The 26406-nt window shown below is 35.3% G+C and overlaps 2 protein-coding genes across 2 annotated transcripts; both read left to right on the top strand.

Moving 5' to 3' along the window:
• The first annotated feature begins 9178 nt into the window (after positions 1-9178).
• Positions 9179-10150, top strand: LOC132668410 (olfactory receptor 4K5). The gene has a single exon (XM_060617383.2). It carries the CDS (start codon positions 9179-9181, stop codon positions 10148-10150), a length of 972 nt encoding a protein of 323 aa, XP_060473366.2.
• A 14675-nt stretch (positions 10151-24825) lies between these two features.
• LOC132668409 (olfactory receptor 4K1) lies at positions 24826-25761 on the top strand. Its single transcript, XM_060617382.2, has one exon. The coding sequence runs from the start codon at positions 24826-24828 to the stop codon at positions 25759-25761; it is 936 nt and encodes a 311-aa protein (XP_060473365.2).
• The last annotated feature ends 645 nt before the right edge of the window (positions 25762-26406 follow it).

Raw genomic sequence — 26406 nt, 5'->3', positions numbered from 1 at the left:
ATCTAGTTCATTTCCTGTGAATGGGCATACTTCTGATTGAACCAAGTCCACCTGGGTTCTGTGAATGAGAAAGACCATTAATAGTTTTTACAACTGTTAAAAACAGGCATTTCACAGAAGAAAACTAAATGTATAATAAATTTATGAAACAAGTTAGAAGTAATAATCAAGGAAAAGCCAATAATAACCACAATAATATACCTGTGAACATATGCTTAGTTGGTAAATATCAATATATACTTATTTTACTTTTTAAATGTTTATTATTTCTGAGAGAGAGAGAACAGGGGAGGGACAGAGAGGGAGACAGAGGATCTGAAGTGGGTTCTGAGCTGAAAGAAAAGAGCCCAATGTGGGGCTCTGATGAACCCCAAGGATCATGACCTGAGCTGATGACCTGAGCTGAAGTTGGACACTCAACCAACCGAGTCACCCATGTGCCCAAAAATCAATATATGTGTCAATATATTTTATGTGTGCCCAAAGAAGGACAATCTTGAAAGGGCACAAACTCATTGGGGAAAGTGTGGTTCCTCTCACAGCTTAGTACAGAAGTTCACTGGTTTGGCCAGGTAAGAGCTAGTCTTGATGGCTGGGCAAGTGTTAGGCTACTCATTGTGCTGGTGAGGAAACAGGTAGTCAGAAACTGGTGGGGTGTGTGTGCACAAGAACTCTAGGTTCTGGCATGGGTAAAAACCTTTCAGAGTGGGGAGACTTGGTTTTTGTGTGGACAATGCTGTGAAAAGGTTATCACCAGAATGGGGCCACAAGGTCACAAAAGTATTGCATTCTGGGTCCCTGGCTGGGACAGCCTCCAGTGTGTTTCCACACATCCACACCACTGACCCTAGACCATGCCTGAACTGGTAGCAGAGTCTCTTCATCTTGCAATGTGCCTCTGGGTTCTTACTCCGAGAAAGGTTAACATCATGCTCACTGTAAAGCAGAAGTATTTAAAGGCATTCTGTTTATTACAGGGCATCTAATGAAGGGTGAATTCAGAGCTGAGAAGCAATAAATTGATAAATAAAACTAAGTTCAAATGTGTTAAGCCATTTTGTAGGATAACTGGAAACATGTAGTACTGCTAAAGATACATGCCCTTTATAATTTAGCAATTATTCTGCTAAGAATACATTCTGGAGAACCTCTAGCACATATTTACTCACAAAAATGTTCATTTTAATATTGTTTATAATAGCAAGCACTGAAACAAGCTGGGTGTCTATTCACAAAAACTTGACAGATTAGTAGTGTATTCATACAATGAGAAAACTACAGCATTAAAATGAACTAAAACAGGGGCGCCTGGGTGGCTCAATCTGTTAAGCATCCGACTTTGGCTCAGGTCATAATCTCATGGCTCATGGGTTCAAGCTCCACATCGGGGCTGACAGATCAAAGCCTAGGGCCTGCTTCAGATTCTGTGTCTCCCTCTCTGTTTATCCCTTCCCTGCTCTTGCTTTCTCTCTCTTTCAAAAATAAACGTTAAAAAAATAAATTAAATGACCTAAAACTATGTGTATGACTATTGATAACTGTCTCAAATAAATTATTTAGTGGAAAATAGCTAGTTGCAAAAGATTTAAATACACATGCAAATCCAGGCTATCTATTTCTTTGTGGATATGTTCCTGTGAGTAAAACTATAAAAATAAGTCATGGGGATGTTAAATACCAAACTCAGGTTAACTGTGGAAAATTAATTTGTGCCGCTATATAAGATGCTCCAACTAACAAGTGTAGGAGGGGAAAAAAACCATTTTTCCCTCTACCCATCCTAGGCTTATTGGCTAAGGGCCTGTGCATTAAACAAAAGACAGATAAACAAGAGAAAAACACGCAGAAGTTTATTAACATGTGCAATGCATCTACATGAGAGCACTCAGAAATGAGTAACAGAAAGAGTTGGTTAGAACTTGGTCTTATATAGCATTTTAAAAGAACTATGAATTTTAGAGAAATGACAAGACAAAAGAAAAGGTGTCTGAATTTCCACGGGAGCCAACTGTGGGAAGGCAAATATATGGAGAAACAAATAAAACATAAAAGTCATCAGCCTTTTAGTGAGTTTGTTATATAGATTCCTTTGGTGCCCTCTCTGGGCTGAAAAGGATCTAGAGTTGTCTGTGGTAATTAACTTCTATCCTTCCTGGTAGAGAGCAGATGGGGGGACACCTTTACAAATTTATGTCCTACTTTTAGGCAAACAGCCGGGGGAGTAGGGAGCTTTTCTTGTATCTGCTTCTCAGTTACCTTCAGCTCAAAATGATTTAGATGCCAAAGTGGTATATTTTGGGGTGGTGTGTGTGTGTGTATGTATGTGTATGTATGTGTATATATATATATACATACACATATATGTATAGTTATGTTGTTATATTTATAATATATATATTGAGGATTGGGGTGGCATATTCTAATACCTTTCACAATATTTTAGTCCTAATAAAAATAAAGGAAATATGGTAAACATTAAAATGTCACAAAGATGAACATTTTAAACAAAGATATTGATAGTTGTCTTTATTTTCAGTGTACTTGAAATATTTAAAATCATCTTATACAAGTAAGGATAAACAGAGACTCACAAAGTTAAGTCATTTGTCCAAATACTTATTCTTAGTTTTTGACAGAACTGAGAACAAGAATCCATGTCCTGTAAGTTCTAATTACTTATCCTTTCCTCCATATCCACCACGTGCTCTAGAAGCAAGGATACAGCATACCCTTCCATTAAAGCCAAAGCATTTCCATTTAGGCAAGAAATGTACTTTTCCACACATCTTCCCTAGAGTATCTGGTTGAACTGTGTAGAATTCACAGAAGATATTTACTCTACATACTGTCCAAGAGTTGAATGACCCTGTCTTTTGCTCCTATGGTCATCATTGTAATTGTCAATAATATGAGATGTTACTTTTTTCCATTGGGCATATGTAGTGAAAGGTATTAATAATAATCCCCATTGGAAGATGGAACTTGGCTATTTAATACTAATTCTCCAAAGCTTCAATTAGTCAATTAGATAAAACCACGGGACTACTCCAATTTGACAAAAAAAACATCTATAAATATTGCTACTAGAAAGAGATTAATCCCACAACAGAAAAATTGAAAAATTCAAGTTACATCTCTGATATGCATTATATCAGGTAGGTTGTACCTGAAAAAGACATATATTAGAAATAGATTATGTCTAATTACAAATTCAATTATTACACTGTGCTTCAGAGAAGATCTATAAATGGGAGAAAAGTGTATTAGAAGTCAAAGAAAGTGAATCAAGAGGAGGATGTTCATGTTGTCTTAGCATGATTAGGAAAATTTGTTAGAAATTATGTACAAAGGTAAAGTACCCTGGGAGATTATGACAAACTCTGTACTTAAAAAAATCCATTATTACACTCTTACCTATCACCTAAAGAAATTAAATAAAATGCAAATCAAGGCTATATATTTCTCGGTGGACATGTGCTTATGGAATAAAGCTATTTTTAAAAATAGTGGGTGTTAAATACCAAACTCAGGTATTTATATATATCAGGCTTATATATAGCATTAATGATTTATTTTATTTACTGTGTGTTTAGAGTAAATCAGACAGCATTTATTTAACTTTATAGAATTATAGTGGAAATTTCTTCTAAGTATCTCATTTCTGTCACTTTTTAAACAGTTGGTAAACAAAATATGGTTTACTTTTAATACAACAAATAATATTCTATGCTATGATTCAAAAGAATTATTTTATCCCCTTTGTAATTGCTGGTTTGATTATTGGCACTGTTTTTTTTTAAGTTTATTCATTTTGAGAGAGAGCGAGTGGGGGAGGGGCAGAGAGAGAGGGAGCGAGAGAGAATCCCAGGCAGGCTCTGCACTGTCAGTGCAGAACCCGATGTAGGGCTCAAACTCACAAACCATGAGATAATGACCTAAACTGAAGTTGAATGCTTAACTAACTGAGCCATCCAGTTGCCCCAGTCATTAAGGTGTTAATGATTTAAGTGTGAGTTTGTATTACTAATGAGATGGAATATTCTTGTTCCATGTAGAAATGAATTTTATATAGGTGGTTTATGGTTTGCAGAGTTGAAAGTCATTCACTGGGAAGGTCTTTTTTGCACAGATTATAAGGCAGAAAAGTTGAATAAATGACCGATGTGAAGTGAAATATATTTCAGTTAACACTAAAACACATACATGGAAAATATTCCATGCACATTTATATAACAAGTCCTGTGAATGGTACATAAAAAGCATAAGAATACAAGAATCACTGAACACGGCAGAGAAAGAATATCTACACAAAAGATCTTTGAGAGAGTACATAATCTACATACAAGCAAAGTGCTATAGCAACATTAAGAAAGAAATTTCAACTTTTAAGCCTCTAGGAAGGCTTTTAGAGGAGGTGGCATTTGCACTAGAATAGATTATCTGTGAAGGTCATCAGAAAACGAATATAGGGGCACCTGGGTGGCTTAGTCGGTTGAGTGTTTGGCTTCGGCTTAGGTCATGATCTTGTGGTCCACGAGTCCTATGTTGGGCTCTATGCTGACAGCTCAGAGCCTGGAGCCTACTTCGGATTCTGTGTCTCCCTCTCTCTCTTTGCACCTCCCCTGCTCACTCGCTCTCTCTCTCTCTCTCTCTCAGAAATAAACATTTTTAAAAAAGAAAATGAATATCAAGTGTTTATCAGCTTGACAAATGTTGAATAGTCTGGTTTTGGCTAGAGAATAGCAAGTGATATATATATACACCATAATATATGGTTGTCTGTCATGCTAAGGACTTTAAATTTTACTATCTTTTTTCACTTCAAGGAGTGATGAGATGTTACAAGTGGGAGAGGGAGGTCCAGGAAAAAGTAAGTTTATAACTTGGAAGAACAGTGGCAGTTTCATAGTGAAGAAAGGTTTAAAGGGAAAAAGAGCTGAACTGAGTAGAAAAATTTTGAGCTGTGGTCTGAGATGGCTGTGTGATGTCCACAACCAACAAACTGTCAGGAATATGTGTGGATTACTGGTGTGTAGTGAGAAATGGTGCTGCAAAATTAAAGGTCATCACACAGGGGCAAATGGAATGCTCAAGGAGGAGAGGGAACAAAATGAAGAGAGACTGATATGAACATAAAGTAAGAGAAAAAGCGAATAAGATGTATAGAAGGGGAAGGAACAAATCTGGAAATCTAAGCCAGGTCCTCAGTGGAAATCTATTTGTAAGGGGCAGTGCGTGGATGAAGGAATAAAAATATAAATTAAATAGTTAAATAATAAATTAAGACTATTAAAATAGATAGTAAAAAATTCCAAGAGGAATTCCAGGGGTTGTCTCACTTAAACGTATAACAAAATTAGTTATCATAACCAGGTCTTTAAAAATATTTGATAAATAAAATTTTCCTTATTGTGGTAGCAAAAGGCATAATTGAGTGTAGTAAGGTCTGAATAGGTAGAAAAGAAATAAAAGAAGGTAGAAGAATTAGGAAATTTTTTTCCTTGTTTTTGGGGAGGGGGCTTATTTCTCTGATGGTTCACACTGAACCCTTTGTCAGTAGATGTAAAGATAAAATGACAGTGGGAGAGACCACAAGGGCAAGATAAAAATGGCTTAACTCAGTGATTCTGAACTCAAGGTGACTCCTGCCCTCCCTGATATTTGGCAATGTCTAGATATATTTTGATCATCACAACAGTGAAGTACGTGCTACTGGCATCTAGTGGGTAAGACCAAGGATGCTACTAAACATCTTACAGTGTACAGGACATCTTCATAACAATTATTCAAACCCAAATGTCAACGGTGCCCAGGTGGAGAAATTTGGCTTAAGTGAAGAACTAATATTTCATAGTAGGTGGAAAGATAAGAATCAAGAGCATTTATTGAGGAGCTCTTCAATTGTAACAGAGTTACACAGTTATGGGTTACACAGTATGGGTTTCATATCATTCAGATTTAAAACTGTATAATGCAGAGTCAGAGTTAGCCCTGAAGTCAAAGATCTGGGTTCAAGTGCTAGTTCTTGACTTTCCAGGTATAACTCTAGACAAGTTACTTATCATCTCTATTACTCTGATTTCTTACTGCAAAATGGGATTAAGTGTGTTTATCATGTAATATGGGAAAATACAATTAGTCTGCATAAATTGTGTGGAGATTACTAAATCCTTGTTTTTCTCCTCTATAGCTCCATAATAATAAAACCTTTCCCTCAGGTCTGGTGTACAGATCACTTGATATAAACACAAACCTCTAACTCAACAGATGCTACCAACAGGTTTTCAACAAATCCAAGCTTTCTTTTCCATTCCTTTTCAGATTAAAAATTTTTATTCATCACTAAAAAAAATCTACCTCATTTGTTAATTTATAAATAATACATCCATAAACATTTTCATTAGGTAGAGTTCATTTTACATAACAAACCCATATGGATTGATTATGGATTGTTCTTGCTCAACAACACTTTATTTTAGAAATGGGGAAACAGAGTCACATACAGGATAAGGAAATAACATAATTTACAGTATATTTCAGAATCTTCTCAACTATTGCTCTCATATATTATAAATACTAATTATTACTAATTCATTCATTAAATTTTTATGAATCATCTTAAATTTTTGCTCTAAATCCATACCCCACAAAAATGTCTATCTGAAATGTGGACCAAATGTGTTGCTCTGAATATTCTAGTGAGTATAGGAAATGATTCTGTACTTGAGGGTTTTCCTGTATGGAATGTAATTACATTGTAGGAGTGGAAAGTTTTTAGTTTTCCCTTCTAGGTTCTTTGGCTGATAATTAAATTGATGTACGACAGCTTAACAGGAGAAAAGCAAATTTAACTTTTATGTATGAGAGACCCATAAAAAGTATAAGACTCAAAGAAGTGACCAAAGCAGGAAGCTTTTATACCTTTTAGACAAACAAACAATAAATATATGAGGAATTGACATGACAAAGGGCTTTGGGCTTGAGGTATTAAATTAGTGAAGAAGTAATAATGTTTGTCTATAGGAGCCTTCTTAGCCCTAAACTCCCTATGTCTGGTGATAAGGATAACTTCTACCCTCTTGGTGTATCGGAGATTTCACATGGGAAATTTATCTCCTTTCAGGGGAAGAAAGGAAGGTCAGAGTGTTCTTCTTGCACTGGCTATTTCTCAAATAACATTAACTCAAAATAATCAATATGCCAAAGTGGTATACTTTAGGCTGATATAGTCATCCATCTAAATGAGCAGCTATATTGATGAAAGGATACAAAGTTTCAGATATTCAGAATGAATAAGAATGAATATTCAGAATGAATCTAATGTACAGCATGGTGACTTTAGCTAATAATACCACATCATACACTTGGAATTTGCTGACAGTAGATCTTAATTGTCCTCACAAACAAAACAAAAAAACAAAAACAAAAATGGTAACTATGTGAGGTAACAGACATGTTAGTTTGTGTTAATCATCGCACAATGTATACGTATATCAAAACATCACATTGTATACCTTAAATATATGTAACTTTCGTCAATTATAACTCAATAAAGCTGGTGGGAAAAAATGAAAGACTTGGGATATATATCCTAGGGACTTAGACTGGTTTCATGTATGAAATAAACAGGAATTGAAAGCTATTTTTGCTTTCATGTGGGGCTAAGATTACATCATGCTCAAGTTCCTTGCTAAAACTGGTCAAATTAATTGTCAGAACTAATACGATTTCCTAAAATAGAACTTCTTGAAATTTTTTCTAGTTCAATGAAATTAGATTTATATAGCAGGGCTGTGTCTTTACCAAAAAAAAAAAAAAAAAAAAAAAAGAGAGAGAGAGAGAGAGAGAGAGAAAGAGATTGAGAAAGAGATGTGGTTTAAGCTAATTATTAGGATTAGTCTGATTCCAAACAAAATATATTTTTAGGAGCATGGGACATTTATAACTCAATAATTTTTCTCTCTGTGCAAAACATCCCCAAACAACTATTCTTTCATCAATTATAAAAAAGTATTAATAAGGTCACGGATAATAATAAGCAGGGAAACATAAGTTGGCCTAAATCCAATTTTTTTTCTCGTATTGAGAAATAAGTGACATATATCACTGCATAAATTTAAGGTATACAGCGTGATGGTTTATGTATTTTGAAATGATTATCAAAATAGGTTTAGTTAATACCCATTATCTTATTCACATACAATAGAAAGAAAAGAAAAGAGATTCTTCTTGTGATGAGAACTTTTAGGATCTCTTAACAATTTCCTGGCCTAAACCTAATTTTGACCAGCAAAGGCAATGTATAAAGAAAATTCAGGCACTGCTTCTAAATAAGCAAGTAGAAATGAGTTTTAGATAATTAAGGTAAAGTTATAATATGCATTTTAAGAAATTACACAGATGAACAACGGACAGACTGGATTAACTAGAGACCCAGATAATATATAACAGTATCTCCTTAGTAGGAATTATCTAAATTGTGTATGATTCCCATGATAGCAGTAACATAAAATTTTGTTAATTTGGGGGTATTTAACATATTAACAACATTTACCATATTGTAATTACTTTGATAGCAAAATGTCAGAAGCTATTATCTTTACATTTCAAAGCCTTCTGTAAGGTAGGCATTTTTACCACCTTCTATCTTTTTTGAAATGTAGAATTAAAGCTCAGAAAAAACAGTCTAAAGTCAATCAGTGTGACTTTACATTACACAATAAACACGAAGCCATGAATATCGCTTGGAGAGTTAAAGAGATTACAACTTAAAAAGATTACAACTAATGATGGAAAATGACCACAAGAACCACAGATGTAAATTATTTTTGCCAATCAACAGAGCCTATGCAATTGGTTTTAAGTCACTCCTCTTGTCTTGTGATCACGAGTAAGCTCATGGATAAGCTTTTTTACTACTGTTTAGCATTATTAAGACTATCCAAAACTAAAGGGGTTCTAATGAAATAAAATTATTTAGAATTAGACATTGCCCTAAGCTCCTTGCTACTTTCCAGATATATTTTTGTGATCCCTTCACAATTTTTTATTTAGCAAATGCACACTATATCTGGGATCTCAGAATCCTTTGCATTAAAAGTCTATGGCTCATAATTCTGATCCTTTCCTATTTCCCCTTCCTTAGGGCTGTTCCAAAGCCTGTGTGCAGCCTGGATCCATGGATAAGGTCAATTCTTCAGTGGTGTCTGAATTTGTATTGCTGGGACTCTGTAGTTCTCAGGATCTCCAACTTTTCTTTTTTGTTTTCTTCTCTGTGTTATATGTGGTCATTGTGCTGGGAAACCTTCTCATCATCATGACCGTAACCTCTGATAACAGCCTGCACTCCCCCATGTATTTCCTCCTGGGAAACCTGTCCTTTGTGGACATCTGTCAGGCTTCTTTTGCTACCCCTAAGATGATTGCAGATTTTCTGAGTGAACACAAGACCATCTCCTTCAGTGGCTGCATAGCCCAGATTTTCTTCATTCACCTTTTTACTGGAGGAGAGATGGTACTACTTGTCTCCATGGCCTATGACAGATATGTAGCTATATGCAAACCCCTACACTATGTAGTCATCATGAGCCGAAGGACGTGCAGTTTCCTGGTAATGGTCTCCTGGGCTGTGGGCTTGGTGCACACATTAAGCCAGTTATCATTTACTGTAAACCTGCCTTTTTGTGGACCCAATGTTGTAGACAGCTTTTTTTGTGACCTTCCTCGAGTGACCAAACTTGCCTGCCTGGACTCTTATACTGTTGAAATACTAATTGTAGTCAATAGTGGAATTCTTTCCCTAAGTACTTTCTCTCTCTTGGTTGTCTCTTACATTATTATTCTTGTCACCGTCTGGTTTAAGTCTTCTGCTGCAATGGCCAAGGCATTTTCAACACTGGCTGCCCATATAACCGTGGTACTATTGTTCTTTGGACCTTGCATCTTTATCTATGTGTGGCCCTTTACCACTTACCCTGTGGATAAACTTCTAGCCATATTTTACACCATTTTCACTCCCATTCTAAACCCCATTATTTACACACTAAGGAACAGGGATATGAAGGCTGCCATGAGGAAGATTATGACCTATTACCTGAGGCCCAAGAAAATTTCTGAAATGCCACTAGTAGTGAGGAATTCTCTTTATTAAGACAAAAGTCCTTCAAATTCCTCCAATCAGTACTCTATCTATAAATATTTTCAATATGTTCTTGTGGTGTATTTCAACTATGGTGGAAGTGATAAAGAAGATGATATAGAAAGAATATGATTGATATTAACAAGTCTTTTCCCAGCTATTACCTAAGCAAAAGCTAAATATAAAAAAATAAGGAAAAATATATCATGATTACTGGTTCTGAAAATAAAATATAGAATGATGAAGGGTGAACAGTATCAGTGCTTTCACTGCTTTACTTGCAGGTAAATATGATGGAAAAAGGGGAGTACCTGCTTATTTGGTGAGTATAATTCTTGGGGGGCATAAACTTACATGCTTCCTGATCTTATCAATTTCCTAAATTATATACCTATATACAATCTATATCGATGAATAGTATTCAGGAATCTGAAACTGAATTTTCCCAACCAGAAGATAGCCATTTCATAGATTTAAGTGTGAAGACTCAAGAGGAGATTCTTAGATTATGAAATCCCTCTGCTAATGTCAATTATGCCCATCCCATATTGTTTTCCAATAACCAATGATACTTTAAAATGAATTATACAGGGGCTCCTGGGTGGCTCAGTTGAACATCCGACTTCTGCTCAGGTCATTATCTCATGGTGTGTGGGTTTCAGCCCTGAGTTGGGCTCTGTGCTGACAGCTTGGAGCCTGAGTCCGCTTCCGATTCTATGTCTCCCTCACTCTCTGCCTCTTCCTCACTTATGCTCTCAAAAATAAACATTAAAAATTTTTTTTAATGAATTGTACATAATCAGGGGCTTGCATCTCAAATATTTCATTTTATGGTCTACGATCAGTTAAGGTAATTTCAGTTTCCTCTGCAATTACAAGTTGCAGAAAAGAATTTTTAAAGCTGAACTACTTCAACACTGACTTTTTACTTTGTGCTATAAGTAGTTGTATAACAATTCTTGCATTTGGACCAGGCATGGAGTTCTTAGTGACAATGAATCAATGTTAAACATACAACCCAACTGCAATCTGGACCGCCCCTCACCCCCCCCCCCCACCAAGACCTCTGGATCTCTACCCTGAACTCTAAAGACCATTAGATTTATTTATTAATGGTGAAGTTTTTACTTTCCCTAACTCCTCAATTCATAAAAAGTAATCAAACACAAACATCACTCTCTCCTTTATGCCAAGAATGAAAATGCTACTTTTGCTTTTTGCTGTTTGCTTTATCTTCCCAATTCCATTTCATCTTCTTCGAACCCAGCTGTAATAGAGCATCGTTTAGTAAAATACTGAAAAAATCCTGAGAATTTTCTCTTCTTCAATCCCACTCAATTTTTAGTCTCTCCATAGCATTCTAGTTCTTCTGAGACCTGATATTCTTTGCTATTTTCTAGTCTCAAAGTTTACCTTCCAATAAGGGTAGCTTACCAGTAATTTACATTTCAGTGCTAATATAAATCTACCAGTTATGTCTTAAAGGAAAACATACACATTCATTTTTTTCTAATTTTAGGATATAATTCCATCAACAGGAAGAGAGGAGAGTTAGCAGATTAGATCTGAAAAAAGAGCAGAAAGAAGAGATCTTATCAATGTTTCCTGACTCTGTACCATACAGGCTGCCTTTTACTCTATTCAGGGAACAAGGTCCAGCCTTATGATTCATCTTCTTATTGAATAAAGGATTATGTAATATGATTTTTTTTCCTAATCAGCCTGTAGTACCAAAGTATGGGGGAGGCAGAATTCATTACAAAGCTTATTAATTTCATTCTTTTTGCAATGCTAGGTGGTTTGATTACTCTAATATGAAATTAAGCCATCTTGCTTGGTATTTTATAAACATGTTATGCTAAATATAGTAAACAAAGAGAATCAATATGCTAAGAAATTTAAAAGTATGTAATCTGCTTAACTACACCAGTTATTAGCTATTCAGTACTCATTCTTTGACTATGAGATTCTTTTGAAAATGTGATGAATATTGTAGTTCTCCTTTGCAAACAAAGCATAAACACTTAAACATAAGATTCCATGTAATGTTTTACTTCAGAAATTAATTTCATTCTTTTGAATCAAATATAAACAGAATTTTAAAAAATTACTTCCTTTTTTACTTCTAGGATATTTTTGTAAAATTAATAAATTTTTACTAAAATAATATAAAACTTGTGTAAGTAATTTTAATTTTGTTCAGTTGTTCATTTTAACCGTCAGAAGACGGTTGTCAGTTTAAATAAAAATACTTTGTAAAGTGATATTTAACAGGGAAAATTATATGCTGTCTATGATATTGAATTAATCCTGAATTTTTATCTTAATGGAATCCTTCAAATATAGTAAGTATTATGAAATGGAGTCTGCACTCTCATAGCTAACATTTACAGACAAGGCAATGTTTGAGTCAAAGAACTCCAAATTCTTCCAAAGTTTTTGAGTTTTTTTCACATGGCATCACTTACATTGCTTATGAATGAACAAATTATTTTTGTAAGGTCTCATTCAAGAAAAGTTGATGTGCCATGCATATTTCAGTGAAGTTCTTCAAAAGAATGCCTGGAAAGCCAACAAATTTTCTTGTAATAGAGAAAAACATATTTATTCTTAATTCTTGATATAATCTCATGGCAAGCTGGATATTCAAAGTCCTACATTTTGAATGTTGATGAAATTGACTAGACACAATTTCAGAGCTGTTAGAAGGATTTCTAGCCAATGCATGCCAGGAAAAAGAACAATGATCACAACAACGTGTGGTGTTTCCTCTCACCAAAAAAGTAGCAAGAGCGGATACATTGCTGGAAATAAAATACTCTATTTAATAAAGAGAAATGTATTTTTTCCTTTGTGTATTTCTTGACAAAGAAGCTCTATCAATGACCAACTCATTGCCTCTTGACATGAAGTCCACCATTCATTGGCCTGCTTTGTGATACCAGACCTGGACTCAAACCTTTCTCCTTTGTCATGAGAGGTTGCTGGATGAACATGACGGAAGGAAGAGGCTTCTCTTCCCACTTCCAGTATGCTTAATTTCTTTCTCCTACAGTGCAGCTGCCATGGGCCACTCAGTGGCACTCAACCTCCAGCAAGTTTTGTTGCCAGTCTCAGTCTTCAATTTCCTGCACCTCATTCGTTCCATCTGTGGACCAGTTCTTGCACGCGGCAATCTGGGGAACTTCTCATCCAGGAGGCCTATTCATATGCTCTCCAGAGTTCTGAAACCACCCTTGGGGAAGGGATCCCCCTTCCAAATTTATTCCTTTTTTGAGGTCTCTCCTTCAGCCTTAGTGCAATTTGGAGTTCTGTCTTACCCTCTTTTGGTAATCTCTATTACCAGTTACTAAGTCTTCATATTCAGTATTCCCTGTTCAAATTACCAGTGTGGTTTCTGTTTCCTAACTGATATAGAAACATGTAAGTATTTTGAAGATACTGAAAACTCAGAAGCGTCTAAAAGTGGTTCATAAAATATGACATATAATGAGGAAAGTCAGGAGCTGGCTGAACCAAAAATGTGTTGGCAGTTTTATCTGTTTATATACTGAAGTGAAATTCATCTATAACATATTGCAAAATATGAAAAATCCTAGCACCTATGAAGTGGATAATATCATTTGCAAACTCACTGTTTAAATTTATTTTCTCTCATTTAAGACAACAAACACTAACCTCAAAAAAATTAAAACAAAATAAAAATGCATTCTCTGCCCAAAGCCAATGAGACTATTTCCATTGATTAAATAAAGGTTTGTTTTTGTTTGTTTTTCCTCAATCATTCGTGGATTTTTTTTTCTTATGTGATAAGAAACCTTGTGGAGTGCTCTCTAATGAGGGAAAATAGATAACTCAAGTGTATAGAGCACTTATTCCTGAAAGTCTGTATTAAAGTTTTAATCATCAGTCTGCTTTTCACAAAAAGATCCTACTGAAGAAAAGATAAAGCTGCTTGTATCTTTACCCTGAGGCACTTAAGACCATTGCCAAGGCAGAAGCAGCACCACTTTGTGTTATCACATTTTTGTGCCATACATTCAATGACAAAAACAAAAAAAGCCAAAGAGTTCAATGACATTAATAAACTTTTTTCCATAAAATATTTCAAATTATTCTAGTTCAAATAAAACAAAGAGAGAAATTCATAATACTAAAACCAATGTATTTTCAATTTACTTTCTAACAGCTATTCAAGGTTAATACCATAATATTTCAGCTGGAAATGAGACATTTAGTACAATAGAATCCCATGAATCCCCTGTTACATTTTGTTTAAAACAAATCTTAATATAATTTAGTAATAAACTTTTTTTCATACACATATTTCAAAATGGTAAGACAATTCAAAGTATTTTTTTTTCTGTCTGGTTCACAGATATCTGTAGACTTTTCCTCTACTACCGAGAAACTGGGAAATAAATTCAACTATAAAAAAGTGGCGAAATACATGTATATTTTAGAAATGTGAAAATACCATTTGTACTGCTTGTCAAAGACTTGGATTTGAGCACTGACTACATTACTATTATGTGACCTTGAGCAGGTGACGTGCTTTTGCTCAGGTCACCTTCTTAAAATCTTTCTATTCTTATCCATTACTCTCAGGACAAAGGGAAAAAAATCCTCATTAACCTGGTTAATAAGGCTTTTGGCTCTCTACTCATATCACTGTGCTAACCCCACACCCTCATTTGATTAATATATTTCTCCCTGACAGAACTAAACTCCATGAGAATAGGGACTGTGCCTATGGTAATGAATATATTCCTAAAGGGTTTTTTGTAACATGAACATTTTAAATAGTAGGGAGATGATACCAAAAGCTAGGGAAGACCTGTTTGTTCCCTCCACTTTCAGAATGTAAATTACTTCTGCTGTGTGTATGAGCAAAACTTCAGACAAGGAATAGAAATTTAATGCATAGCTCAGAGGGTATTTAAAGGAGTTGATGTGATGTAACAGACTCTGGAGAGAAAACAATATGGACAGTGGGAAGTGGACCTCAAGATGCTAGCTTAGGATAAGAGGCGAAAAAATTTTAGTCCATTAAAATCTAAATACATTAAAATCTTGGTTTGCAAGGATAATTCATTCCAGAAACAAGCTTGTAATCCAAAGCACTTGTATATCAAAGTGAATTTCCCTACAAGAAATAATGGAAACTCAGATGATTCATTCCACAACCCAAAAAGATTCATATAAAAATGATTACAATACTGTAATACAAAATAATAAAGAAACAACAGATGTTGGCTAGTATGTGGAGAAATGGGAACCCTCTTACACTGTTGGTGAGAATGCAAACTGGTACAGCCAGTCTGGAAAACAGTGTGGAAGTTCCGAAAATTAAAAATAGAACTACTTTACAACCCAGCAATAGCACTACTAGCAATTTATCCAAAGGATACAGGAGTGCTGATTCATAGGGGCACATATACCCCAATGTTTACAGCAGCGCCATCAACAATAGCCAAATTATGGAAAGAGCCTAAATGTCCATCAACTGATGAACGGATAAAGAAGATGTGGTTTCTATATATTATGGAATAACATATAGAATAATATATTCTATTGCCATTCCAATAATATATTCCATATATTCATTGCTTGGCAATGAGAAATCTTGCCATTTGCAACAATGTGGATGGAAATGGAGGGTATTATGCTAAATGAAGTCAGTCAGTCAGAGAAAGACAAGTATCATATGTTTTTACTCTTATGTGGAGTTTGAGAAACGTAATAGAAGACCATGGGGGAAGGGAAGGGGAAAAATAGTTTCAAACAGAGGGAGGCAAACCATAAGAGACTCTTAAATACAGAGAACAAACTGAGGATTTATGATGGGGGCTCAGGAGAGGGTAGAATGGATGATGGGCATTGAGGAGGGCACTTGTTGGGATGAGCACTGGGTGTTGTAAGAAAGGGATGAATCATGGGAATCTACTCCCGAAGCCAAGAGCACACTGTATACATTGTATGTAAGCTAACTTGACAATAAATTATATTATAAAAAAAAGAAAAAGAGACAATTAACCTGCACTTACCTTTGAAAACCTTCATGGCTGATGTCAGGAAGACAAAAGAGAAGAAGGTTATTGTGTAGGATGACTTTCACTATCGCTAGCAGAATCACTGCTATCTTTTGGCTCAATGGAATCTTTTTCTGCATGGGGGCCATTGTGTACACTTGCATGGATGTTGACTACAGTAAACTAGTAATAAATTATTGTCATATACTGTATTTAATGTAACTGGCAATAAGGCAGCAGAGGAAAGGGTCTATATCTGCAGGCAGCCTGACCTAGAATGAAGCACAGTATTCCTAAGGTTACTCTTGTATGGAAAAGCAAAGGACTGTCCATAGGTGCTTTGAAGTGACAAAAAATACACTAGCACCAGTTGTGGGCACCTTCCAATGTTCTGAAAAATCACTGATTTCTGCCAAGCACTGTGGCCAGAGACTGAGCATGTGAGAATGGGAGACAATCATCCACAATCCTGCAGTGAATGAGCAAGTGAGTGAGTGAGTGAGTGAGTGAGTGAGTGAGAGAGGAAGAGAAGAGAAGAGAAGAGAAGAGAAGAGAAGAGAAGAGAAGAGAAGAACCACTGGATCAGTTGTGATCATGTGACATTCAGCATCACATATTACTCATATTGCAAAACATTGTTTATCGAATTAAAATTTATTACAAATGTTTGCTCATCTTGTGGGACACTCATAGAAGAAGTTTTTCACAGTTCAAGGCTTTACTGTAATTATAAATAATTTGATTCAAGTTACCATTGGGTAAAAGGAAAGCGTTAGCAGTACAATCTCTAAAAATGCAGAGTAACAGAAACCTTCAGGAGAAACATGAAGTGCAAGACACTTCAAGATAGTCTTTAGAAGATCGAAAAGGGAGAGAACAATCTGAAAGCAGAGTCAAGATGCAGTATTTTGCCATTAGTATTTTACTCTTTTGTCAAGAATTACATTTCATCATAAATACTTTTCTTTGGAGAAGATCCTTGCTATATAATATGCTGTGTTTTCAATATCCTGAAATTCCAATATAAATTTTTCTCAGGACCTAATACACGAAGGATACCATGAAGTACTGAAATGCCAATAAAAAGTTGAAGAAATCTTAACTCTGTTTTGTGATAGCATTCTCACAATTAAAGAAAAAAAAATAGCAGTCACTCCCTAACCCTCTGAAACATTTACAGTTGACTCATTTCTGTATTGGCTCTCCTACTTTGTCACAATATAGTCCTTAGGGAACTTAATGGTCCTGGTAATCTATACATCATAATAGTTCACTAGGTTGAAAGCATATAGTGATCAGACCTGTGAGAAGAAAGTGACATAAAACAAGGGTAAGAGATAATCCCTAACATTTCAGGGATCAGCCAAATCATTCAGGTTTCAAGGGTTCGAATACGCTGGGACATGCTATATAATCCCCTCACGGACATACAAGACATGTAATTTTGCTTTGTACTTCTTACAACTGATAAAGACACACACTGCTTGCAGGCTCAATGTATATTGGAGGCAGCATAAAGTTGCTTTGTAGACACTACTTTGGTACAATTTTAGCTTGACTCACACAGGATTTCCAGTTTTCAATAAATTCTTGTACTAAGTCCAGTTTTGAGTGCAAGCTTCCCTGCTACTCAGACTATATAAACCAGGAAAAGCAGAAAGAGAGGTATGGATGATACATAAGAACATTTTGGGGACGCCTGGGTAGATCAGTTAAGCATCTGACTTCAGCTCAGGTCATGATCTTGTAATTTGTGGGTTTGAGCCCTGCATCAGGCTCTGTGCTGACAGCTCAGAACCTGGAGCCTGCTTCACACTCTGAGTCTCCCTCTCTCTGTCTCTCTCTTTGCTCATGCTCTGTCTCTCTCTCTCTCTCTCTCTCTCTCAAAAATAAATATTAAAAAAATTAAAAAAAGAACATTTGGTAAATCTTTTGGTAAAGTCACTTAGAAGAATGACAATACTAACCCCTAGGATCCTAGAATAGAAAAGAAGCCCTGCATCCTGCAGCAGAGAACTACACACTGACTGAAAAGCAAATCCTAGCATGCTACAGGACCTATCAGAGACTGAGTTCCTAACCACGGGTTCTCAAGTGACTATGACACTAACACTGCTCATCACGACCAAGTTTTAACAAGTCACTATTTCTAGCTGTCAAGGCAGCAAGCCATCATGTATTGTAACCAGTACATCTGGGAACAGGCTGAAGTAGGTATAAAAGCATAAATAATCAGCACCATGAAACAGTCCAGAATTCTATATTACCTATTTCTGTTTCATCAATGCTTTTACTTCAGATCAATGTTATGGCTTTATAGAAGGGTTTCTATAAGTAGTTTGACTCTATCTTGATGCAAGCCAAAAAATGGACTACTGTGGCATTCTAGCCCACTCAGATGACTCTAACAGAAACTGCTGAGGGAAAATTCTGTTCCTGGGAAGAGCCAGAAACATTTCATTCAATTATCAAATTTGGGATGGAGACTTGGTCCTAAGTAAAAATAAATATGAATTCCTGGACAGTGAAAAATAGTTTTGCTTGTTTGTTTAGGGGTTTTGAAAGATCAAAATTGGAAAACGTGGGAGAGAAAAATGAGGACAGATCTATGGGAGTAAGCACAAAGTGTGTGGATTTCTGCATTTCATATCCATGCCCATCTGAGACCAAAACCATGGAATCCCTTTTATCAAGGTTAGTTCCCAATACCTGATCAGCAGAAAGGACTGATCCAGAAAACCTGTTAAGGTGTCATTCCTCAGTAAGACCACATCCATTTAGTGGCAAGTCAACTACATTACACCCCTTCCTCCAAGCAGGGCATAGTGATTTGTCCTTATTGGGACTGACTCTTACTCCAGATATAGGTTTTCCTTCTCTGCCTGGGATCCCTCGTCTAGGACATTATCCTAGGAGTATGCTTTCGTTAGCTTCTTAAACAGATAAAATAAAAAATGATAAATATTTTCTTAAAAATAAATATTTTTTGAAAGAAGTTACTTTATATTTATATTTGATTTAGAGACACTAATTCTTTGTCAACACTGATTCTCTCTAATCAATAAAAGACCCATGCCTCCCTATATCTTTTATTCCTTTCATATTTTCACTGTTTTAAAATTTTCATCATGTGAGACCTGTGAATTTATGATTAAATTTTTCCAGATACTTTATATTTTATCTTTTGTTTCTGCTCTGAGTGGAAACTGTCCTTCATTGTATTTTATTTGCAATTTTATAAAGTTCTTCTCATTAGGGGCATTTGGTTGGCTGAGTCAGGAGAGCATGCAACTCTCAATCTCGAGGTCATGAGTTCGAGCCCTACATTGGGCATGGAGCCTACTTAAAGTTTTGCTCATTAAAATGCATTTTTAAAATTATTTTGAAAATCATACTTTTACCAAATATTCAAGATATAAATGCATAGAAAGTAAAACTTTAAAATATTTCCTAAACTTACTATTATGTGTACAGTAAATATATTTCGCCAGAGCTTATACTTTTAAAAATATTTACATTAGTGATTCACGTTAACTCCCTTTTATACATTTTTTTACCCATATCATTTTCTTTCCAGTCTAGAATTTGTATTACTAAGACATTTTAAAACTTTTTTCATAAGTTTGTCCATATTTTTGTCTTGGTTTATAAAAATGTACACAAAATTATTTTATCAATATCTGTTTTCTTTTGACATGTTTTATAATCTCACACATATTCAGATACAAAAAGTTAATATAAAAAATAATTGTAATAATTGAATATATTCCATTACATCAAAAAATTATATTGCTTCACTCTCAAATTCATAGATATGTAAGTTTTTTCCAGTATCACCTCTTTCAATCAATGCTGCAATACCACTGTTCATGCATCACTAGGTATGTGAACATTTTACTAGGGTTTACACACACACACACACACACACACACACACACACACACACACACACACACAGTGCCTATGTGCTAAGTGATAGGGAAACTTATTTTCAATTTCCTTCTTTAAAGAGGACCACTTGAAACACATCTACATTGCAACTTTTGGAAATCTAGAAAACTTAATATGTAAAATATAGTTGGAAAGACTGGTGACATATTTTGAGGGAGAAAGAAAAGATTTGTCATGGAAAAGAAATGACATCACCTTCAAATATTTGAAAAACCATCATGTTGAAGTGAGAATATTTTGTTCTATTAAACTACTAATGGTAGAACCACTTGTGCACTTTAACAATAGATGGAACTGTCTTGGGAAGTAGGGAGCTCCTTATGATTAGAGGAAATCACCCTGATTTATTTTATTCTGAGAGAGGGAGAGTGAGCGAGCATTGGGAAGAGAGGCAGAGAGAGAGAATCTTAAGCAGGTTCCATGCTCAGTGTGGAGTCTGACGTGGGGCTTGATCCCACAACCTGGAATCATGACCTGACTGAAATCAAGAGTTGGATTCTCCACTGGCTGAGACACCCAGGCACCCCAAAACTGATTATTTTAACAGAAAGTTCATGGTTGAAAAACCAATTGCTGGCTGGTTGTCGGTGAAAATCTAATAATATTTTGCTTTCCTAGGTACCAAATAGTTGGTTAAAACAAAACACACCTTTTTTTCTTTTCCCTTTCAGGAAAGGTAATTTTGTAAAACATAATTACTCCCACTGCAGGGTGACAACAGATTTCTAACAGTAATTTCTCACTTCCCCAGTGAAATGAGTTTCCTAGAATGAGGAAGAAGGCTTTATATTGCCTTAACTTAGGAGACTGTAATTGTATGGTCCAGGAGCAGAGGAGGAGCCTCACTACCTCAGGGCACAGCCTGAAGGGCTTGCTTCTGCTCAGCTTAGTGCAGAGACCAAGTTAAAATGCCTCAAGAATATATTGCACATGTTTTCTGTATGAAGACTCAGAAGAAAGTGGGAAACTAAGAAACTAACTGTGGGACACAAAATTTGGAGAAAATAAGGAAGAACTAAAGGACTGGGAGAAATCATTAAAGTGTAAATCACATGCATTTGATCATTGTGTTTAGACTAACTGATTTGTAAATTGTCTTCTAGATGCAAAATCAACAACTGGAAGATAGCAAAGGAAAGGTTATTGTGGTCTCAAACTGGAAACTCTACCTAGAAGAGGGAATTGCCTGCTCTCCACTTCTTTGTTAATTTCCCTCTGCATTGGCTTAAGGTAGCTCTGATTAACAGGGTCAGCATCTGATAAACAAAGGGAAGTATGCCATAACCATTATCTGTCCTTTCTCTGCTCCTCTCATGCTTTCTATTCAGAGAATATTTAGCCATTTGTTAAGCAATTATTTATTGACCAAAGGAATAGATATACAAAGTAGGTAAGTAAGGGTTAACCCTTATTGCTTTTTGCTGCTAGGCTTACAGGTAATCAACTATTATAAGACAAAATAATGAAAAGAAAAATTATGCATGTTTAAAAGTTTTATAGTTCTACTGAGATGCTTTTAGATGAGTACTGATGCAACATCATTTTCTAATTTTTTTTTAATGTTTGTTAATTTTTTAGGGAAATAGGGTGCTAATGAGGTAAGGGCAAAGAGAGAGGGAGACACAGAATCTGAAGCAGCTCCAGACTCTGAGCTGTCAGCACAGACCCCAATGCAGGGCTTGAACTCAGGAACTGCAGGGTCATGACCTAAGCTGAAGTGGCACACTCAATCGACTGAGCCACCCAGGTGCCCCTGATGTAATATCATTTTCTATATATCAAACTTTATATTACATCAGGAATGGGGAATTCTCTGTTTATTTTGTGATCTGAAAACATTTTATCTCTGAAGTATACTAGCAATGAAAAAGTGAATGACTCATTAATGGAGAAGATTCTGGGTGTTCTGTGCATAGTACAAGGAATTCTGGGTGACTTGTATAAACTTCACATTTCCATATTATAACTCTGCACTTAAGAATTTTATAGATGGGAGCGCTTGGGTGGCTCAGTCGGTTGGGTGTCTGACTTTGGTCAGGTCATGATCTCACCGTCTGTAAGTTCGGGCCCCACATCGGGCTCTGTGCTGACAGCTCAGAGCCTGGAGCCTGCTTGAGATTCTGTGTGTCCCTCTCTCTCTCTGCCCCTCCCCCACTCACGCTCTGTCTCTGTCTCTGAAAAGTAAATAAAAAACCTTAAAAAAATTAAAAAAAAAAGGCTTTTATAGATGAAAAAAGCCTTGGAAATAGTCTAGTTCTATCTTCTAAGGTCAGTCACACAACTAGTAAGTGGTGTATATTATTTACCTTTTCTTTTTTAAAATATTTTTTTATGTTTTATTTTGAGAGAGAGAAAGAGAGAGCACAAGCAGGGGGAGGCAGACAGAGAGGGAGAGAGAGAATTACAAACAGGCTCCACACTGTCAGCATAGAGCCTGATGTGTGGCTCGAACCCACAAACTGTAAGATCATGAACTGAGCCACTCAGGTGCCCTATTATTTATCTTTTGTAATGAGGATCTACCTTAAGTATTAAGAAGAAAATGAGGTATAACACTGAACCTGGTTTACTCCACTTGGATTAAGAAAATCAGTAAATTAGAGTAGAAAGGATTTTCTAGTTGGTTCCTGTATTTTGGAAAATGACAAATCTTATCATTCATTAGATATTAGAAACATGGAATTTACAGAAAATTTCATTTTCAGAAAATCTTTTTTCAAAGATAAAATGATCTTTAAAATTTGTATTAATACCACTAACTTCATCTAACATGTGTTAACATGAAGCTCTCCCCATCTCTTCCTCCTCCACCACCTCCTCCTCCTTCCTTTCACTTTTTATTGTTATCTTACTAAATTAACATAATATTTGGCAGGCTTTACACAATGACTCAAACACTGTAAGAAGTTCCTCATGGCATCACTTTAAACATTTTAATCTTACATTTTTTAAAAATTATTAACTGTAGTTCTTTGGGATTTTAGGTCTTAGGTCTTTAGGTCTTTTTCCTTTCTAATGTTTATTTTCCTCCTACTCTACACTTTACATTGTAAATATATGATCAGACATGTGAGCACTGTCTCCATCTTTCCACATGGAGATAAAAGTCCCATAATAGAAGTTCATATGAAGGTCAGTTCATGCCTTATTCGTCTGTTTATATTCTTGAGTAATTTAAGTTTTGGCATTCTTAAAACTAGATATCGTAATTCAACTGCAAAGATGGAAACCTGCGAAAGGGTAGGATTTAGTGCTTCAGCAACCATAATGAAAACTTGTAACAGTTTAAACATTTTTAAATTGATATGTTTACCTGTATAATTTTGCTTTTAAAGTTTTAAATATTTATTATATTAGATATATATATATATATATATATATATATATATATATATATATATATATATATATATATATATCATGGGAAAATACAGAGTACCAAGCTTCAATCAATATAATGACAAATAAATGTCTACTGTGTGCTGTTGGGTACATAGGACTAAAGCCAAAAATGATTCCTGAACCACTGGAGGTTATGCAGGATTTTCTTCTGGCTACATGGTGTCCAAAAAAACAAAAACAAAAACAAAAAAACAAAAAACAAACAAACAAAAAAACCCCCCACAAAAACAAAAACAAAACAAAAAACAAAAAACAAAAAAACCAAAACCCATCCAAGAGGCATTTACATACTAAACTTTACTCTTTTGAAAATCCATCATGCACTCAAAATGCACCATGTATAGTTATATGGAATATTTGAAAAAGGATGGTTTCTGAAAGGTGTCACAGATTTTGCTGAATCCAGGTATGTAAGATGTGTTTAGGAAAAGACAAAAAGCGGGGTCAGAATAAATTGAAAACATACTGGTGGTTCATGCAAAATCGATCTGTATGTGACAGAAGGTAGACTTTGATAAACTACTGTTAAAAGGATGAAAGAAACATTTTTAATCTTTACAGAAACTTTCAGAGTATAAACAGTGCCTCTTCTTTCCATAAATAATATGGCAAACTGCTTCCATTAAGCTTCTGAAAACACTGTCAAGCAATGTTTTGATGTTTATGACTCTCAATTTCAAGCATATTAATCTAGTCCACTTAGCCTTTCTTTCAGGGCTAATTGCATCCATGCTTTGCTCCTGAGGTACCATTCCCATCTTAATTTTTATTGTTCCTTAGCATACCCTCCCCCAGCCAGGCCATTCAACAGATGGCTTCATGAATATGTCTTTCATACTTTTACCTTTAAATCTTTCTTCCTGTTATTCCTTTTGTATGAAACAGACTTCTCCTTCAGTTTTCACTGCCAAATTCCAAATTTTTAAGAGGTTTTAGCTTAAATTTTATCTATTTCATGACACCTTATCTCACCATTCTGGCATAATTTCTTTCATCTTACTCTAATATTTGTTATATTAATGTATCATTTGCATTTGTTTGTTTTAGACTTAATATTTTTATTTTTTAATATGTGTATCTTATCTACCAAATCATAATAGGATCCACAACGTACCTTTTTTTTCATACTTTACTTTCCATAGCCATCACAGATGTTAAATATTAGTCAACTGATTATTAATAGTTTCATTAAATTGATGTTTAATTGAAATCTTATATTTTTTTGTCTATATACTAGATACAATGCAACAACTGTTATATTTTTCTGATTTTCTTTTACTTAGGTAACAGGAGAGTGGCTATATGGCTCACACAAATGAATCAGTGGTATCTGAGTTTGTGCTTCTGGGACTGTCTAACTCTTGGGAACTTCAGCTTTTCTTTTTTGCCATCTTCTCTTTAGTGTATGTGACATCAGTGCTGGGCAACATCATGATTATTGTCATAATTTCCTCTAACTCACATTTGAACTCTCCTATGTACTTCCTACTCAGTAACCTTTCTTTTATTGATATCTGCCAATCTAATTTTGCCACCCCCAAGATGCTTGCGGACTTCTTTGTTGAGCATAAGACTATCTCCTTTGAGGGATGCATGACCCAGATATTCCTTCTTCACAGTTTTGTTGGGAGTGAGATGATGTTGCTGGTAGCTATGGCATATGACAGATTTATAGCCATCTGTAGGCCCCTACATTATAGCACAATTATGAATCGGAGACTATGTATAATTTTCGTATTTATTTCCTGGGCTGTGGGCATTCTTCATTCTGTGAGTCACTTGGCTTTTACAGTGGATTTGCCATTCTGTGGCCCCAATGAGGTAGATAGCTTCTTTTGTGACCTTCCCCTAGTGATAGAGCTGGCTTGTATGGATACTTATGAAATGGAAATTATGACCCTAACTAACAGTGGCCTGATATCATTGGGCTGTTTTCTGGCTTTAATTATTTCCTACACCATCATTTTGATCACTGTTCGTCGCCGGTCCTCCAGTGGGTCATCCAAGGCACTTTCTACATTAACTGCTCACATCACAGTGGTGATTCTTTTCTTTGGGCCTTGCATTTACTTCTATATATGGCCTTTTAGCAGACTTTCTGTGGATAAGTTCCTTTCTGTGTTCTACACTGTTTGTACGCCCCTGTTGAATCCCATCATCTACTCTTTAAGGAATGAAGATGTTAAATCAGCCATGCGAAAGCTGAGAAACCGTCATGTGAATTCCTGGAAAAACTAGGGATGACCATGAAGGAACATAATCCTGAATGGGAATGAAGAGACTCTGCTGGATCACAGCATCATGCCAATTATCTTTGCTAATGATATGGGTTACTGAATTATGGAATTGGAGTTTTGTACTAAGTGCAAGGGTATTGCATAAAATCAGTTCCTGGTTTAATACTGAATATAATTTTAACCCATTTGCCATTGCTTATGATTCTAAAGTATAAATTATCTTGAAAATATTTGATAATCCTTTTAAATATTTATAAACTTAGAGACTCTAATCTACATAAAATGCTACTCATGTTACTAAACTTATGATTCTCTTCAACCCGAACACATGACATTTTTATAGCTTGCAAACGAAATATATAAGCAAACTGAGCTTCTGATACCTTCAACTTATTAATAGCATTTTTCCATATATTGACATAGTAGAAAGAAATGTGTTTTACAACACAGATTTAACCTCATTAATGTATGTTTGTTAGTTTATATTTTCTTTCCATACTGACTATTTTGGTCATTCATAATTTGGTTGTATAGACAGTTGATTCCTGAACAACATGGGTTTGAAGTGTATGGGCCCAATCATATGTTAATTTTTAAAAATAAACACAGTATAATACTGTAAATTTATTTTTTATGATTTTCTTAA

The sequence above is a fragment of the Panthera onca genome, chromosome B3 (assembly GCF_046562875.1).
Source record: "Panthera onca isolate mPanOnc1 chromosome B3, mPanOnc1 haplotype 2, whole genome shotgun sequence".
NCBI classification, from domain to species: domain Eukaryota; kingdom Metazoa; phylum Chordata; class Mammalia; order Carnivora; family Felidae; genus Panthera; species Panthera onca.
The sequence above is the reverse complement of the archived record's forward strand: the minus strand, read 5'-3'. Positions and strand labels throughout refer to the sequence as shown.

Bases quoted from the DNA above. Each gene is read 5' to 3' on its own strand.
- LOC132668410 (XM_060617383.2), top strand. From the start codon at position 9,179: ATGGATAAGGTCAATTCTTCAGTGGTGTCTGAATTTGTATTGCTGGGA.
- LOC132668409 (XM_060617382.2), top strand. From the start codon at position 24,826: ATGGCTCACACAAATGAATCAGTGGTATCTGAGTTTGTGCTTCTGGGA.